The sequence below is a fragment of the Lissotriton vulgaris genome, unplaced genomic scaffold (assembly GCF_964263255.1).
Source record: "Lissotriton vulgaris unplaced genomic scaffold, aLisVul1.2 SCAFFOLD_415, whole genome shotgun sequence".
In the NCBI taxonomy this organism is placed as follows: Eukaryota; Metazoa; Chordata; class Amphibia; order Caudata; family Salamandridae; genus Lissotriton; species Lissotriton vulgaris.
Window position 1 is genome coordinate 828,402 of NW_028248207.1, and position 16,359 is coordinate 844,760.

A 16,359-nucleotide genomic window follows, 5' to 3' on the forward strand; every position below is an offset into this window, starting at 1 on the left:
CTGGCTGTATATTGCTTGCAATGTGCTGTTGAATAGATGATTTATCTTTTATGTGTATGGGCGGATGGCACCACTGGACAGATGTAGCCATCAGGAGTTATTCGGTACCCCAGTATGAGATGCCCCTAGGGACCAATGTTCACCATTGGATGATTCGGTAGACAAGAAATGTAACAGCGAAGTGATGCACTGAAGTATGTTTTTGGATTTGTATAATTGCATGATGATGATGATTAAGGATACAGCGATCAGAACTGTCAGACCTGTAACCTGCACTCGTTTTATGTTATTTTTTGTTTGTGATAAAACAATAAAGAAAGCTTATAAAAAAATATTAAAAAAGGATTTAATAGTTTGGGAAAGTGTTTCCTCCAATTCAGAAGGCTTCACAATCTTTAAAATTAAATTTGGTCCCATCTAAAACGCTTTGCCTCACTTTTGGGCAATGAACAAAACTTCTTTGTAACATCTTTCCTGAAAAAAGGCTATTTGTGAAGCTATTTTGTCTGCACACAGTGTCCGTAAGCTTTAGACGTTCTCACCACTATACAGCCATATACAGTTTTCTACTCACCTGTAGTAGCGTTGCGAATGCATCCGTTCTTTTTACCCTTTCACTGACTTCCATATTAATCAAACCATTTGTTTGTCATTGTTCTTAAATACCTCAAAGACACAGGCAGAGATCTCGACACTTTTTAGATGCTAAAGTTGATATTTTTGCCTAGACAAGACAAAAGATTTGAAGTCCAATTGCTTTGTCAATTATGGCTAATCCAGACAGGTTTATTAATCTCTAAGCAGTAATTGGCTAGATGGAATGTGCTCTGTACGATTTGCTTATCAGCTTGTTAACTATGCCTTGCTAGGCACACCTGGAGCTCACTATCAGAGTGAAGGTAGCAACTGCAGCTTTGAGGAGAATGTGCACCCTTGGGAAATTTGCAATGTCCATTTACCTTCACAAGACACTATTTTCTAGACTGCACACCAAAGCAGACCTTGTGGGGGCAATAGGATTTGGAAAAAAACCCTTTGGTTAATGTTCCTTAAACTGCCAGTTCCCGATGATATTTTGATATCCATCTCGGAGGCTAGTTTTTACTTGTTAGGTTATGTTATGTGTTATGTTACCCAATATATAAAGCGTGGTGTACACCTGAAGGTGTCTTGGCGCTGATTCTGTGAGAAGTCACGTATTATGGAGATCCATTCAAGTACATGAAAGAGAACCAACCTTGTACAACTATCGCCATTGCAAAGCATTTTGTGATCTGGAATTCTGACTCAGATGAGATGTGTATGCATCAGTATTTATAGATACCAAAGTGTCACCATTTAAATAGAATTTCTTAAGAAAATAAAAGTGCTCCGATTCCCCACATGAAGGCAGGAAAATTCTAACATTGATGACTACTAACAAAGCCTCTAGGATGCCTAAGCTAAGTTTTCAGCACAAGCCAACCGGAAACATCCCCCAGAACTCGGATATCCCATGTTAAGGGATACTTCTTTTTGAAATCGTATCCATCTGTTGTGAAGAAATAACATCCCGAAAGCTGAAACTTGGCATTCTGAAATGATGGGCTCAGAGTTGGCTTTTATATGAGCCAACCAACAGTTTGGCAATGAACCCTGACTGAGTTGGAATAAGAAAACACAGTGGAAATAAACAACCAAACTATGCGCAGGTAGTACATGCCCAGACAATAATAAGAAACAGATCATCCCACTATTTAAACTCAAGTTTATTTTTCTTGCAGCACAAGAACTGATGTTTAGGTGGAACATCCAGTGTCGAGAATGAAATTATTAAAATTAGCATCTGAACATCATGGTGCAATGTGTGGGGCCCCGACAGTTCTGTATTTGTGTTGCTGTGTTAAAAAATGGAACATTCATATGATTCATTTACAGAAACCAGTCTAATATAGTTTTAGTCAAGTGCTGATAACAGATTTGCAACATTGCAAAACAAATGAAGAAAAAAACTTACAAAAATGCAGAACTCCTCTAACATGAATATTTAAACATTTATCTATTACTTTCGTCAGAGCGCACATAAAAAAAGATCAAGCAATTGCTATAATGGTCCTTTTCTACACAATGCTATGACAAAATGCTTTAATATCCTGAACAGAAATACACAAACATAATTTTACAGGATTACCTATTGTCATAGGTACTGGCCATCAATATGGTCTAGCCTACATTGATAAGTTTGATGCAATGCTGCAGAGTGCGCAACTCTGTCAAACTAGTACATTCCTCAAACGCACAGCTGGATTCAAAAGTTGTAAATAATAATCAGCATTGTGAAGTCCATAAAACTAGATTTATATACAGTTATTTTGCTTGCTGTCATCTAGTAAGGATTTCTAAAATAAATACAACAGTAAGATCTTTAAATCGTTGCAGAACCAGTTTACTCTGTACACGAACAGCTGGCCAACAACTTCTTACACATAGCAACTGCTAGGACTTGTTTTTGCTCTCCATTTCTCTGTGGTTTGGCGAAAGATTCAGCTTTTTGCTGTCAGATTTCTCTTGGAATAAAGAACATTGAGGCTGTTGCTGGAACGATCCATTTGGCAGATTGGCAGTTCTATTTATTTTCCTTCTATAACTCAATTGCCCCAAAAAAGTCATCCACAGCTCAAGATTTAAAGTTCAGTTCTTTATGTTGAAGGTCAAATAGGTTCACTGAAGTGCAAAACGCATTTATTGCTTATAGCGGACTCCAGTTACATGAGCCTGTTTTATGTTCACAAAAACCACAGCTGTTTCAGAGAGAGTTACAAGTGGCTCGTACTGTTGTTCCACTGGGAAAGATCACAAACCCTTTCTCTCTAGTTTTTCTAAGATTGCCTGTAACTTTCTAACGGCTTCTTTTCTGACCTGGCGAATGCTGTCCAATCCCATTGTTTCCACTGAGTCCAGTTCCAACAATTCCTTGGTCAGCAGCTCCTCAAGGCATTTGTAGGACTTGTCTGTCTTTTTCCCTACAAATTCTTCCACTTCGTTGTCCAAGAACTGGACCTTCTCAAGAACTTGTACAATTTTTTGAATCGCTGGATGACAGTCTAGATTGTCTGAAGAACTTGAATTGACGGAATTTGGACCATCATCTTCATTCACTGGCTCTTTCACTGGCCCATTGTCATACAGTTGGGGTGACGCACTATAGTGTGATTTTGGGTTCACAGGAGTTGGCTTGTTTTCTTGAACCGTTCTTGTGTTGTAGGAGCCAGGCTCTGGATAGTATCCAGAATGGTTCGTTACTTGCTCTGGCTTACTATACGAGGGGGGGTATGAAGGTTCCTGCAAAAAAACAAGAAAGTAAAAAAAAAAATACATGAATATACCAGCTCTACTAGTTTGGGCATATTTGTTATTGGAAGTGGGCATAGTCTTTTTTGAGCTGCCTACAGGTTCCATCCTACAGGTGTGTGCCTTAGCCACCCATACACCCCCCTAATTACTAGATCGCCATGTTATTTTAAGACCTTTTGCACAGTAACTCAAAATTAAGATTTTCATATTAGTTTCCCAAACATACTTCGAAATGACACAATGTGCCAAATGTGTACATAACTACACTTTCCAAATTGTCTTGCTTAGATGTATTAATTTATTGCTAATTTAATCACAACGTTTACAGTCACAAATACACTACTGTCATAATAAATAGAGCTACTATCACTAGCAAAGTAGAATGATTTGAGCTTGACCACACATTGCGATTTGAACATTTGTGTATTTCACTCGGATTCAAGTTTGAATTATAAGTTATTTAACTGAAATGTAACAATATATATAATACTTCACAACACAGTCTAAAACCTGTAAATAAAAGGTGTTACTGTCACCCACGCTACTCAATTACCTGACCTTGAAAGAAGGAAAGGCCAAGTTGCTTTCCCAGGATTCAAAGTCCTGATATGCAAGTCGTGCAGATGTCAAGAGTTCACTAAATCATCCTGCTAAGTGAGATAAGTTAAAATTATAATACTAATATGATAAAAAACACTCTAAACCTTTTTAAAGCAATGCATCATGTATTGAACTTATTTTACTTTGTTAGAAAAGGAATAGGTTACTTATCCTGTAAGCATCTGTTCGTGGTATGTAGTGCTATAGATTCACATGCTTTGCATACTTCTGCCATCTAGTGTTGGGTCCGGATGTGACCACATGGTTTTTCTTCAAGGAAGTCTTTCGAGTCACACAGTAGATTGACTCCTCCTGTTGGCCATAATGCACATGGGCATTGACTCCATTGTTGGATTGAGAATGGAGCGTAAAAGTAAATGGTAAGTGAAGATGTCCAGGCATATAAAAAGAGAAAAAAACCTGCAGGGGCCACAGGTGTCCGGGGAGGAGGATGGGTATATGTGAATCAATAGCACTACGTCCCACGAACAGATGCCTACAGGGAAAGTAACATTCCGTTCGAGGCATGTGTGGCTGTAAATACACATGCTTTGGAAAGACTGTAAAGAAATCCTCATCAGAAGCGTTAGCTTACCTGTGGTTGTTGCAGTGGTTTGAAAAATATGTATGCAGCACAGCCTTATCCACATTAGCTTGCTAGCGTGCTAGAACATCCACATAATGTTTAGTGAAAGAGTATGGTGGAGACCATGTAGCTGCTTTATGTATATCACCTATTGTAATGTTTCCTAGGAAATACATAGATGCTCTTTTCTTTTGAGTAGTGTGCTCTAGGAGGTGTAGGTAGAGTTCCTTTGGCCTTAGTGTAACATGTTTGAATTCACTTGACCATCTCTCCTATCTATCTGGCAATACCGGATTTTGAAATAGGCCTTACTTTAGCAGGTGGTGAGAAAGCAACAAATGGTAATTTAGTGTTTCTAAATGTTTTAGTCCCATCAATGTAGTACATGAGAGCTCTTTTGACATCTAATGTATGGTAAGCCCTCTCCGCAACGGAGTCTGGTTGAGGGAAAAAATTGTAGCTCAATTGACCGATTAAAGTGAAAATGAGAGTCAACCATTGGAAGGAATTTGGGGTTGGTGCGGAGGACAACCCTGACACCGTGGGACTGTACGAAGGGCTCTTCCAAGGTTAAAACGTGGAGCTCACTCACACATCAGAGTGACGTAATTAGCTATTAAAAATTGCACCTTCCAAGAGGGAAATTGAAGGCGGCATGTATGCAGGGGGTCAAACAGAGGTCCCATAAGTCGTGTAAAAACAATGAAAGATTCCAGGAGGGTGTAGGAGAACCCGTGGTTGAATTCCTCTTTTAAGTCCTTCCAGGAAGCCTTAAATTACTGATATTTTGAATAAAGAAACGTATTGCTTATGTTTAAAATAGGCAGCGATTATGGAGAGATGTAACCTTATGGAGGTGAATGCTAGCCCAGAGAGTTGTAAATGAAGCAAGTAACGGGCAATGGACTATACTGTGACATTAAAAGGATCCATTTGGTTTGAGTGACAATAAAATGCAAATCTTTCCACTTAACCGCGTAGCATGCTCAATTGGTAGGTCTACAGGCTTCTTTAGGAATGGTCATACATTTAGTGGAAGATTGAGGTAACCAAATTCTATGACCTCAGGAGCTAGATCGCCAGGTTTAGAGACTTGGAATCTGGGTGCCTGATTTCTCCATGGTACTGAGTGAAAAGGTCTGGCCTTGTGGGGAGGATCTCGTGGGGAATTATAGAGAGGTCCAGTAATGTTGTGAACCAGGGCAGATTGGACCATGTGGGAGCTACTAGTATTCGAGTGAGAGATGTTGGCCTGAGCTTCTGAACCAGAAATGGAAAGAGAAAAAGAGAAGGAAAAGCGTAGGAAAATGTCCCTGGCCAAATCATCCATGGGAACCTGAATGCGAAATTTGGGCATTTAGCATCGTCCATGGTTCTGAACAGATCTACTTAAGGGAACCTCCATCTTGGGATGTATGGGAGGACGACTTGTGGTTGGAGTTCCTACTCGTGGACTTGCTGCTGCATCCTGCGGAGGAGGTTGGCAAAATTGTTCTCTGATCCCAGAAGGTGCTCCGCTGAGAGATGAATTTTGTGTTGGGGAGCCCAGCGCCAAAAGGTCTGAGACAGGTAAGAAAGTAGTGTAGAACACCCCCCCCCGCCTTTCTGTAGGCAATACATGCGGTCATATTGTCTGTCCAGACTAGGACAACGTTGCCGACCAGGTGAGGTAGGAATGCTTTCAATGCTAGGTGAACAGCTTGAAGCTGTAGGTAGCTGATGTGGAGACCCAGGTATTTGGTATCCCAAAAACCCTGTACTGTGAGATCTTGCAAGTGTATGCCCCCATCTCATGAGTGATGACTCAGTTGCGACAGTGATGTGGGGGGTGGGTGGAAGAGTCGAGGAAAGGTCACTCCTGTAATAGATCTGTGATGTGCCACCATTGCAGAGTAATGAGTGCGGCAATATATTAACACTAAATCTTCCAAATGACCCTGTGACTGAGATCACTGTTAAGCTAAGCATTCCTGCAACTGTCGCATGTATAGTCATGCATAGAGAACTATGGCAATGCAGGAGGCTATCATTCCTAAGAGATGCATGACTGTTTTGAATGAGTTGGTGATATTGTTGAAATTGGGGTGTTAAAACTTCGAAAGACTGGATTCTTGCAGTATTGGGATAAGCTAGGCCGATTTGTGCCTTTAGAATAGTCCCTAAATAAGGTTAAACCTGTAGGGGGGGTGAAGGTGAGACCTGGTGAATTTGATAGTAAACCCTAAGCGACGATCTATTGTAACCGGAGTGTGGTGTTGACACTACTGGTGTGTGTTGGCTTAGATAAGTCAATCATCCAGATATGGAAATACATGGATTTTTAGTCTGCATAGGTGTGCTGCTACCACTGCAAGGTATTTAGTGAAAACCCAACATGCGGAACTTACTCTCAAAAGGGAGGACTTTAAACTGATAATGTTTGCCACCCACCACAAACCTTGGATAACTGCATTGTGCTGGGTATATTGGAATGAGAAAATAGGAGTCCTTTAGTTCTAGTGTAGCCATAAAGTCGCCTTGTTGGAGAAGTGGGATCACATCTTGTAGAGTTACCACATGGAAGTGCTCTGACAGATGTATTTTGTTTAGGGGACAGAGGTCTAGAATTGGCCATAAAGAGACATCTTTTTTGGGTATTAGGAAGTACAGAGTACACTGCTGAAACTTGGTGATGTGTAAGGAGTGGCTCTACGGCTCCTTTCAGGAGGAGAGCTTGAACCTACTGTTTGAGCAAAGTTTTTTTTTTCTCAAAGACCTTTATTGTACCTTCAACAGTATACACAGCTTCTGGCCTACAACCCCCTGTGCCGGCCGCGACATACACAGGTATTCTATACTATCAGGATAACACAGCCCATGTGCCGACAACCCGGGGGTACGGCGGCGTTCCATAACAATGTGGGTACATAACTCGAAGTAGGATTACAGATCTGCATAGGTCCGTTTTTTTTTTTTAAACTTGTTGTTATTACATCAAACACGGTAGACGACATAAACATACATGTTTGCAGTATTTTTAGCATATGTAGTGCAATTACAGTTAAGTCCACATCAGTATATCATCTGTAAAGCAATGGCTAAATTCTAGAATGAACTGAAAACACATAGGGGACGGATCCTGCAATGCACATTCATTCAAGAGACATGTCGCCTTCATTACCATACAAAAAGGAAAAAGAACACTGAAAAACAACCCATTCACCCTACCACCCTGTGTCCCACCCACCCTCCCTGCCTCCCTGCTAGACGAACTTTCAACTGCCCGCCACCCCAACTCAGCAGAACGCTTTATCCCTCCCAGTACCCCAATACTTGCTTGTCGAGGGAAGAGTTCAGCGAGTCACCAGCCCCTTAAAGCCCCATGTCTTGCCTCAGTTCAGAGTCACAGGCGGCAGAGGCCTGAATTTGCACAGGATCACTGTTGTAATCGGGGAGCAATGATATGGGAACAGAGCTTATTCCTCTTCATCGAGCGGGGAGTGGTTCATTTCGGGGCCTCCAGAGCTAGTGCCCCCGGCTGCGCCTTCAGCGTCCCGGTGCTGTTTTGGTCTACGATCTGATCTGTCCACGATGCGCCAACCTTCCAACCAGTCATGTGCAGCCTCGGGCGTGTCAAAAAACCATGTTCTCTCGTCTGCCACCACCCGAAGTCTTGCAGGGAAGAGCATCGAGTAGGGTAACTCCCGTGCCCTGAGTAATTTCTTGACCTCCAAGAATTATTATTATTATTAATAGGGACTTATAAAGCGCAACTTAACCCGTAGGCATCAAGGCGCAAGAAGCTTCGTCTTCTCCTAGAAACCATCGCCTTGTAATCCGGGAAGAACGTTACAGTGCAGTTTAAGACACGGATGGGAGGGGAGTTTCTTGCTGCTTGTAAGATGGCATCTCGGTCTCTAAAGTTGAATAATCTAGCGAGTGCCGGTCTTGGGGGTGCACCCGGTTTAGGTTTGCCACCGGGCACCCTGTGTGCACGCTCCACCGAGAAAAAGTTCGAAAGTCCCTTAGGTTGCAGTTTGGTGGTAATTAGTTCCTCAACATACAGGTCCATAGCTCTTGCACCTTCTGACTCCGGAATACCAATAATCCGAACATTATTGCGCCTTGCCAGCCCTTCTTGCTCATCGAGCTTCTCAGCCAGTGTTTAATTCTCCTTTTCAAGCAGGACGATCGAGTGACCTTTTTCGCCCCTTCGTTGTCTGCAGGCTTAGTTTGAGAGTAGCTAGGGGATGATCCTTTTTCATAACCAAATTTATCCAGCTTCGCCTGTGTGGTGGTATGACTCGGTCCCCTGCCCGCCATGGCGCCTTATTCCTGTAGCGCACAGTACTACGGAGCAATGGGGCAGTGGCAGCGCCAGCTAACCTGTCGGGCAAAGATAGAAGGCAGCAGTATTGTTTTGTGGCGCTCCACACCCCGGATTCAGGCCCTGTGACACTCCGGAGTCTTGAAGAACTTAGGACTGGGCCTCCGGTGTAGGCAGTTTATCTGGGCGTGCGCCGGTCCATGCTGGGGGGTGGAGGTGGGGGGGGAGAGGGCCACCCCCAGGGCATAGATTGCTATCTCGCGGCAATAGCCAGGCAAAGGGGGTTCCACACTCACCGCAGCCACAAGCTTTGGTTCTGTCACGGCCAGCGGCCGGAACCGCAGTTCAGCGCCAGGCGGGGGCAGGCAGTCGCCCCTCCCGGGGTCCATAGTTATCGGTGTCAGGCCACCAGACGAGCACACGTCAAACTTCCGGTTACTGGACGGCGGCCGGATCACAACTTTAGCCCCTGGTCCTAGTTCTCCAGGTAGGCCGCAGTTCGTCAGTCAGTCTCTCGGTTCGATTTAAACCTCAGATTTACACGAGAGTCACATCAGGCGATACCGCTTGCACTCCGATCCTAGAGGCCGTCATCAGAGCAGTATATTTGTCAGGATAAGTGTGCGGATTTAGTGGAAAGGGCGGCTGGGTCCCCGGAGCTCACAGGCTAAGCGGCCATTTTGATCGGCCGGTAGCCACGCCCCCTGTTTGAGCAAAGTTTGATGCTCCAGTAATAGCCTGTGATTGCGAGGTGGAATGTTAGGAGGTGTGGAAATGAGCTCCAGACAATTGCCATGTTCTGGTCTGATGTAACGGTTTGCCATGTGGGTTGAAAATGTAGGCGACCTCCGACTGGTTATGTGATTGGGGTAGGAGAGGGAAGTCATTGATGGTGGGTGTTCCGTGTGGGGAATTACCATTGCCTCTACCTCTTAAATTGTTACCTCTGAAGGACCCTCGGAATTAACCCAGAGGGGAGGTAGGTTGACCCTGAATGTGCTGGTATGAGGTGGAGGTGTCAGAAGAGGTTGCTTTGGAACGTACACAGTAGTTGGGTCAGCTAAAAGAGACACGGGGAGCAGGTGATTGGAGAGTCACTATTGCTTTTATCTTCTCGTGTCTTTTTTTATTTTTTCTAATGTTTGGTTCACCTGAGGACCAAACAGATGTTCTTTATCGATGACATGTTGAGCACATTCTGTCGAACTTCTGGTTTGAACCCAGAAACGCAGATCCTTGCATGCCTTCTTAGTAGGATGCTAGTATTAATTTCCCTAGCTGTAGTGTCAGTTGGGTCAAAGGCACAGCGGATGGAGGTGTTGGATAAAAGTTTGCCTTTAGAAAAAAGTTCTTGGCCCAGTTTCTTGTGATCATCTGGGAGGGACTGGAGAAGGTCCTCCATCTCGTCCAGCGAGCACGATCATTTTGAGAAAGAAGGCCCCTAGAGTTGGGTATTCACCAATGATTGGCTGATTGTGCTGCAAACCTTTTCCCTGTGCATCTTTAAGTTTGTTTTCTTTATTGGGTGGCGGGGAATCTCCGCTGGCTTGTGAGTTTGCTCGCTTTTGAGCGATGGTGATGACCAGAGAGCCCGGTGGCAGTTGGCCCAAGATATAAATGGGATCAGTTCGGGAAGCCTTATACTTCTCATCAACCCTGGGTGTGATAACCCTAGCTCTGACAGGGTCTTTAAAGAGGTCATCCGTAGGCCTAAGCATGCCCTTTAGCATTTGCAGATATCATGTAGCCATGTGAGTGGAGGAAAGGGTCTCATAATAGAAATCTTCTACGGGCTCTTTATGGATTTCCACTTGACGGAAAAAGCAACTCTTCCCTATAAGCTCCTGATAAGCTGTTGAGAAATTAGGAGAGGAAGGTTGGGAGGGATAGAGATCTGGTTTGTGTCCCCTGGTGGATCGATATCATAGGTATCCCAGGGGTCAACATGTGGTGGTGTACCAAAGGTGTTCCGTCCCCCACCATGCCCAGCAGTATCAGAATTTGGAGACCCTTGAGGTCAAATATTCAGTGGGTTCCATGTAGAATGTGGTGGAGAGGGTGAAGCTGGTGGAGGCAATGAGGGTGGTACAAGAGGTAAAGGACTGGAGGCCTGGTTTGCCTTCTTGCGGTGTTCGCAGGAACCAGTACATCTAGAGCCTCCTGAAAAGAAAACTGTTTTGCGGGGTGGAGGAATTGGTGCCAAAAACCTGGCAAGGATAAGGCTGTTAGGAGCCTGGATGTGAATCTGTTTCTATCTAGCATCCATATGCTTTTGAAGTCTATGGAGGATTGGCTCCAATGGTCTGAAAGGAATCAGGCTTCGATGTCGCCTCCGAAGATTTCGGGTCGGACACAAATTTAAGTTTTGGTGCCAAAGTTCAGCCCATTATCGAAATGGTGGACGTTGATAGTGGTATTCGGCTCAGCACAGAGGGTTGAGTAGGTGTCGGCTGGTTTTGAGAGACCAAAATGGTCAATGCGGGAGGTTTCGGCTTGGATTGTTTTTTGGAGCCAAGCCTGAAGGCGGGTGCCTGAAACAGTTACTCGATGTCGACCATGGCCGGAAGGCAGTGGTGGACCAAGGGTTTCTGTATGATGTTTCAAGAGTGGCAGAATGTCTTCTGAGCTGATCAAAACGTTTTTGGGAGGCAGGGCGTACCATACCCAGACTGCTGATTTGGTGTTACATCCTCCATCTCCACCTCAAGGTTGGATCCTGAAATGCCCTCAACAGAGAATGCCTCTTCCTCCTACGACAGTTGAGACGGTTCTTCTTGCTCGACACAGTCTTGCCTGAAAAGGTCTGGAGTGTCCTCTATGTACCTCTGCGTCATCTCCAGTCGACATGCACGACAGCCTCGAAAGGTTTTCTTGGAGCGGAAGGAGCAGCAGGCATTACAATCAGCTTCTTGATGTTACGGCAACAAGCATAGATTACAGACCTGGTACTATTCGGTTTGAAGGTACTTCACGTGGCAGCGAGGACAATAACAGAATGGTTTCCATTCCATCACCTGCAATGCATTTTAAGAAAATGTGATGGAGACTGGAGAAGGCCCTAAGGGGCGAAGCCCTAGGTGGGTCACGGTTGAAGCAACTTTGCAAAATATGTATATCCCAATATGCGAGAATTGGAAACATGATTAAAAAAAATACTGATGAAGTGGAAGGTAGTGAGCAAACAGAAAAGAGCACCGTAACAATATCAAACCAGAGCGCAGGCACACACATCCATAACGGGCAGCGGAAATAAAACCCATCCGGAACAGACAGCGGAAATAAAGCAATCTAACAATGGAGTCAATGCCCATGTGCATTATTAACACCAAGAGGAGGAGTCACGCTATCTCCTGACTCAAAAGACTTCTTCGAAGAAAACAACTTGCACACATCTGGACTCAACACTAGAGGACCAGAATATGCAAAGCATGTTTAATTACAGCACACATACTTCAAAAATAACATTGACTACATTTTATAACACCTTTACCGATATATGTTATGTTAAATAAATTTGTAATGCGCTCGCATACCTGGAGGTGTCCCGACGCTAGCTCTAATTCACAGGGAATGATCTAAGATCAGGCCATAGATGTTAGAAAGCCAGGTTTTCAATTCTTTTCTGAATGTGAGCAGATTGGTAAAAGATTTTATGTGGAAAGGCAATGAGTTCCATGCCTTTGCCAAAGCTATGATAAAGCTTCTGCCTCCCCAGCTAGTTTTCTTGAATTTGGGAACCACTAAGGTTTTAGTTTCCATGGAACGAATGGTTCTAATTTGTATGTACCATTTAATATTCTGCCTAAGGTGGTAAGGGCCTGTATTGAGGAGGGCTTTCAAGACTGTACACAAGGCCTTAAATTTATTGCAATGTCTCACAGAGATCCAGTGTAGTTTCAGAATTTTGGCTGAGAGGGACTTAAACTTGGGTAAGCCAAGTAGTAGTATAGCTGCAGCGTTTTGCAACATTTGAAGTTTATTAAGGTGTTGTTGCTGTATTTGATTGAAGTATAGGATCAGGAAAACGAGTATGCCAAGGGTACCCAGATTCTGATAAAAAGTCTTGGAAGTAGAGCAGTCAAAAGCAAACACACACACACTCTACAAGAAAGAATGTATAGAGGGGAAAGGTCAGGAGTTTAAAGACACAAGTGATGTGATGTTTTGTACAAATATGTAATTACTGAGTAACCTATTAATCGACCTTTTGTAAGAGACATTAATGAAGGGATAGCTGCACTCCCTGCTTCAACAGTAAACCTGCTTTTCCCTAGATAAGAGGAGTCTTGTTTTTTCTTTATCTGTTTCCCTGCAACATTGCTTACTCCTTCCAGGTAAGCTACTAGCTATGAATCCACATCTTAGGGAACATTTTGACCTAGGGACTTTAAGCAGAGCCTGATGGGTTTGTTTCATATAACTCTTGAGTAAGGACAAGGATCTTAGCTATATCGATTGTTTTTGCAGAGAACCCCCAGAGACTGCTGATAAATATTTCACACAGATGAGCAGGACATCCTACTTAGAAACCATCAATGACTATTCTTTTTTTGAGCCAATCTGACAAATGATTCTCCCTGCAAGAGGTTTCTTAAGTTTCCCCTTCACTGAAGAGTGTCACTCACATTAAGAGGAACCCAAAATGTCTTGCATGAATCACATTTTTTGCAATTTTTTCATTCAAAATCTGTCCCATGGAGGCAAAAAAGCAGAATGCCAAGAGACATAATAATCAGAACAAGAATACTGTTTACAAGTAAGCCCCCAGCAGAAACCTGCAGGTCCATTTGAATGAATGTTATGATCTCCTCTGTCGGGTAGTCTCTGGGTATGTAAAGACGACATAACTCTTGCTCAGGTATTAGAAATGAACAGAAATAAAATTAGTTATGACTAAAAGAATGCAAACCCTAACTACTGTTAGTGACTGCATGAACAGACAAAAGGAGACGTGTTAGTGATGAGAGAAAAAGGATCTGCCCAGACACAGGCAAAGTGGCAGAAAGACCGGTCAACGATAAAGCAGTGTAGAAGGTCACAGGTACCAGTACAGATGTACATAGATGTAGATGTTATCCCAAGTCCAGACAAAAAAAGGGAAGAATCTCCAGCTTGCCCACCTTGTAAGAATTAATAGCTAAGTCTCGGCCATCAAAGGAACGATCGCCCTTTAACAATGGGATGCTCATGAGACAGCGTCCCCAAGTAATAGCAACAATTGGAAGTTGATTGCTCCACTTATAGATAAGTCTCTCGAGAGGCCTTCGCAATCAGCTCCTTTTGCCAGTTTTTGTGTGTGGCCAGAACTATTGACTTCAATTTCCCCTACGACACTGATCTGTGCCACAACCACAGAGCTGGCAAACCACTTTCCAGTGATTTGTCATCCCTGGGACGGACTTCTGTCAAGAAACAGAGCACAACAAGAGAGGCTATCAAAGCAAAGTCATGTCAGCTAGGCCTTCATATTGGTGCTATAATGCAGTAGTTCGTTAGCACGTACCAGGTCTAGAGAATGCCACAATCAGTCTATTGGTATATCCATGAGTGGCAATGAGGGCAACGCCCAGCGTAAATATTAGACATGCTTCTTGCAATTTTTTATCATTTACAAGCAGCAGAAGTGGGCAATCGTGCTCAGTATATGGCTTGGAGACCCATTTCTGCCAACGGGCACACAGCAGGGAATCTGTTGATTTGGAAAACGTTACAGTGATCAGGTTGTATAAAAGTCCAAGACAGTACTCTCTGATTTAACAAATGTTCAGAGGGAGGGAGAGGGGGTCAGTCGTTGCTTCAGACATTGAGAAAGTTGCAGGTACCACTACTGACGAAAGGGACTCCGTTGGAATTCCCCTTACGGATCTAGGAAAATTTCACATGCCAATCATACAGTTATTCTATAAGAATGCCCAAGATTGACAAGTCTGACCTATAAAATGGTGTAATTGCTGACAATGTATCAGGAGGTACACTTCGTTTCAGAAAAGCACTTTCACATGCATAAGTCTGAAGCTTTTCAGTGTTCTGAAGTGTTACCTTTGTGAACCATAGAATGGAGGATAGGATGAAATATATCTTGGTAGCATGTCACTACTTTAATATAGCATACCTATACTCTCTTCACCTCAAAGTAGGGCTTGCTCCATCAGTAATCAAGTCAGTCGGACCTCAGAGTTCTGCAAGATTAGCGGTCCGCTTGACAGAAACCTATGTTGCACTGTTATGCCCCGAATGCAAACCACTCCACAACAATTACTTGTGAGAGAATTAACTCAAATATTTCCACTCACCTTTCTGTCCTATAGTGAATCTATTCCATTTGCAAACATTTTCTTACATTGACTGCAATTGGCTTACCTTTGCATCATACGAAGTTGGGGCTACTCCATTGCCTGACCAGGAGGAGGCAGATCCTTGAGGAAATGGATTGCCAGGCACTACATTAGATGTTGTTGGATTGCCAGGCACTACATTAGATGCTGTTGAAGAAGCGGGCCAGTAATGCTGTGGTGGCTGCGGCATGCCATATGCTCCTTGGTGTCCCCAGGCCTCATCCTGAGGTCTAGGTTGTGGTGGTGCTTGGTGTGGAACTCCGTGATTAGTCTCCGCATATGTGTAGTGTGGGGCAGGCATAGCTGCAGTCTGTAAAGTAGAGGGAAAAGGAAGAGCATTAGGAATCTCAGGCCACAAAGTAAATGTTTCCTAAATGTCATACTATGGCTAAATCAAGGCTGATATCGAGGTTTATCCACAGTTTTGGAATCAAGGCTGTGTGTTCATCACAGAACAGTAAACCGAGAAAAAAAATGTTACAGGAAAAATGCAGTCACTTCCAAATTCCCCCCCCCCCCCCCCCCCCCCCCCTCCCGTCATTAAAATTTCTTCTTTATGGCCTGACATCACTGCAAAAAAGAGTTCCAATATTCTGTTAACAGTAATCAATCTCTGGAACATTTTATCTATTCGCATTATTAGGAGACGCCACTGTTTTCAAGCCTTATCTGACGGTGAGAGATTTTTAGAAGGTCACGCCCTGGAAACAATGGAATCTTTGAAATTTTAATGTAAGTATATGGGGTTATAATTATTTTTAATAGTGCATTGTGAGGAGTTCCTGGTGCTGTGTGTGTATGTGAGACTAGACCCGAACCGGGAGGGGTGGGGTGGGGGAAGGGTTAATAGACTTACTCGAAGAGCCTGGTCTTCTACTTCTTGTGGAATTCAAGCAGAAAGGAGAAAGCTGTGATGCATAGTGAGAGCTCAGTTCAGGACAAATAACTATTTTGGCCGCCAGGGCCAAAAAAAATGTAAATGCAGAATAAAACTGCTCAATACAACACAAAACGAAGTACATGATTAAAGTAAAATAAGCACCAGAAACGATTCGATAAAACAATAAGATGTCAACTGGCACATACAGAATACAATTGAGTACAGAGTAGTGCTAAAAGTAGTACTAATATACAAAATATAAAACCAGAGAAAAAATACATGAGCCAGCATGGTCCTAGGAGAGGGGGGGGGTCCTTTT

General features: G+C 43.4%; 1 protein-coding gene across 1 annotated transcript in view; it reads right to left on the reverse strand.

Annotated features, from left to right (window-relative positions):
* Positions 1-1,729: 1,729 nt before the first annotated feature.
* The window catches only part of BAG4 (BAG cochaperone 4), a 99,611-nt gene continuing 84,981 nt past the window's right edge, over positions 1,730-16,359 (reverse strand). The window contains exons 4-5 of the mRNA XM_086949919.1: positions 15,186-15,470; positions 1,730-3,321 (exon numbers count right to left, since the gene is read on the reverse strand). Coding sequence (XP_086806045.1) covers positions 2,833-3,321; positions 15,186-15,470 — 774 coding nt within the window. The 3' untranslated portion in view covers positions 1,730-2,832. The remainder of the gene's footprint in view (positions 3,322-15,185; positions 15,471-16,359) is intronic.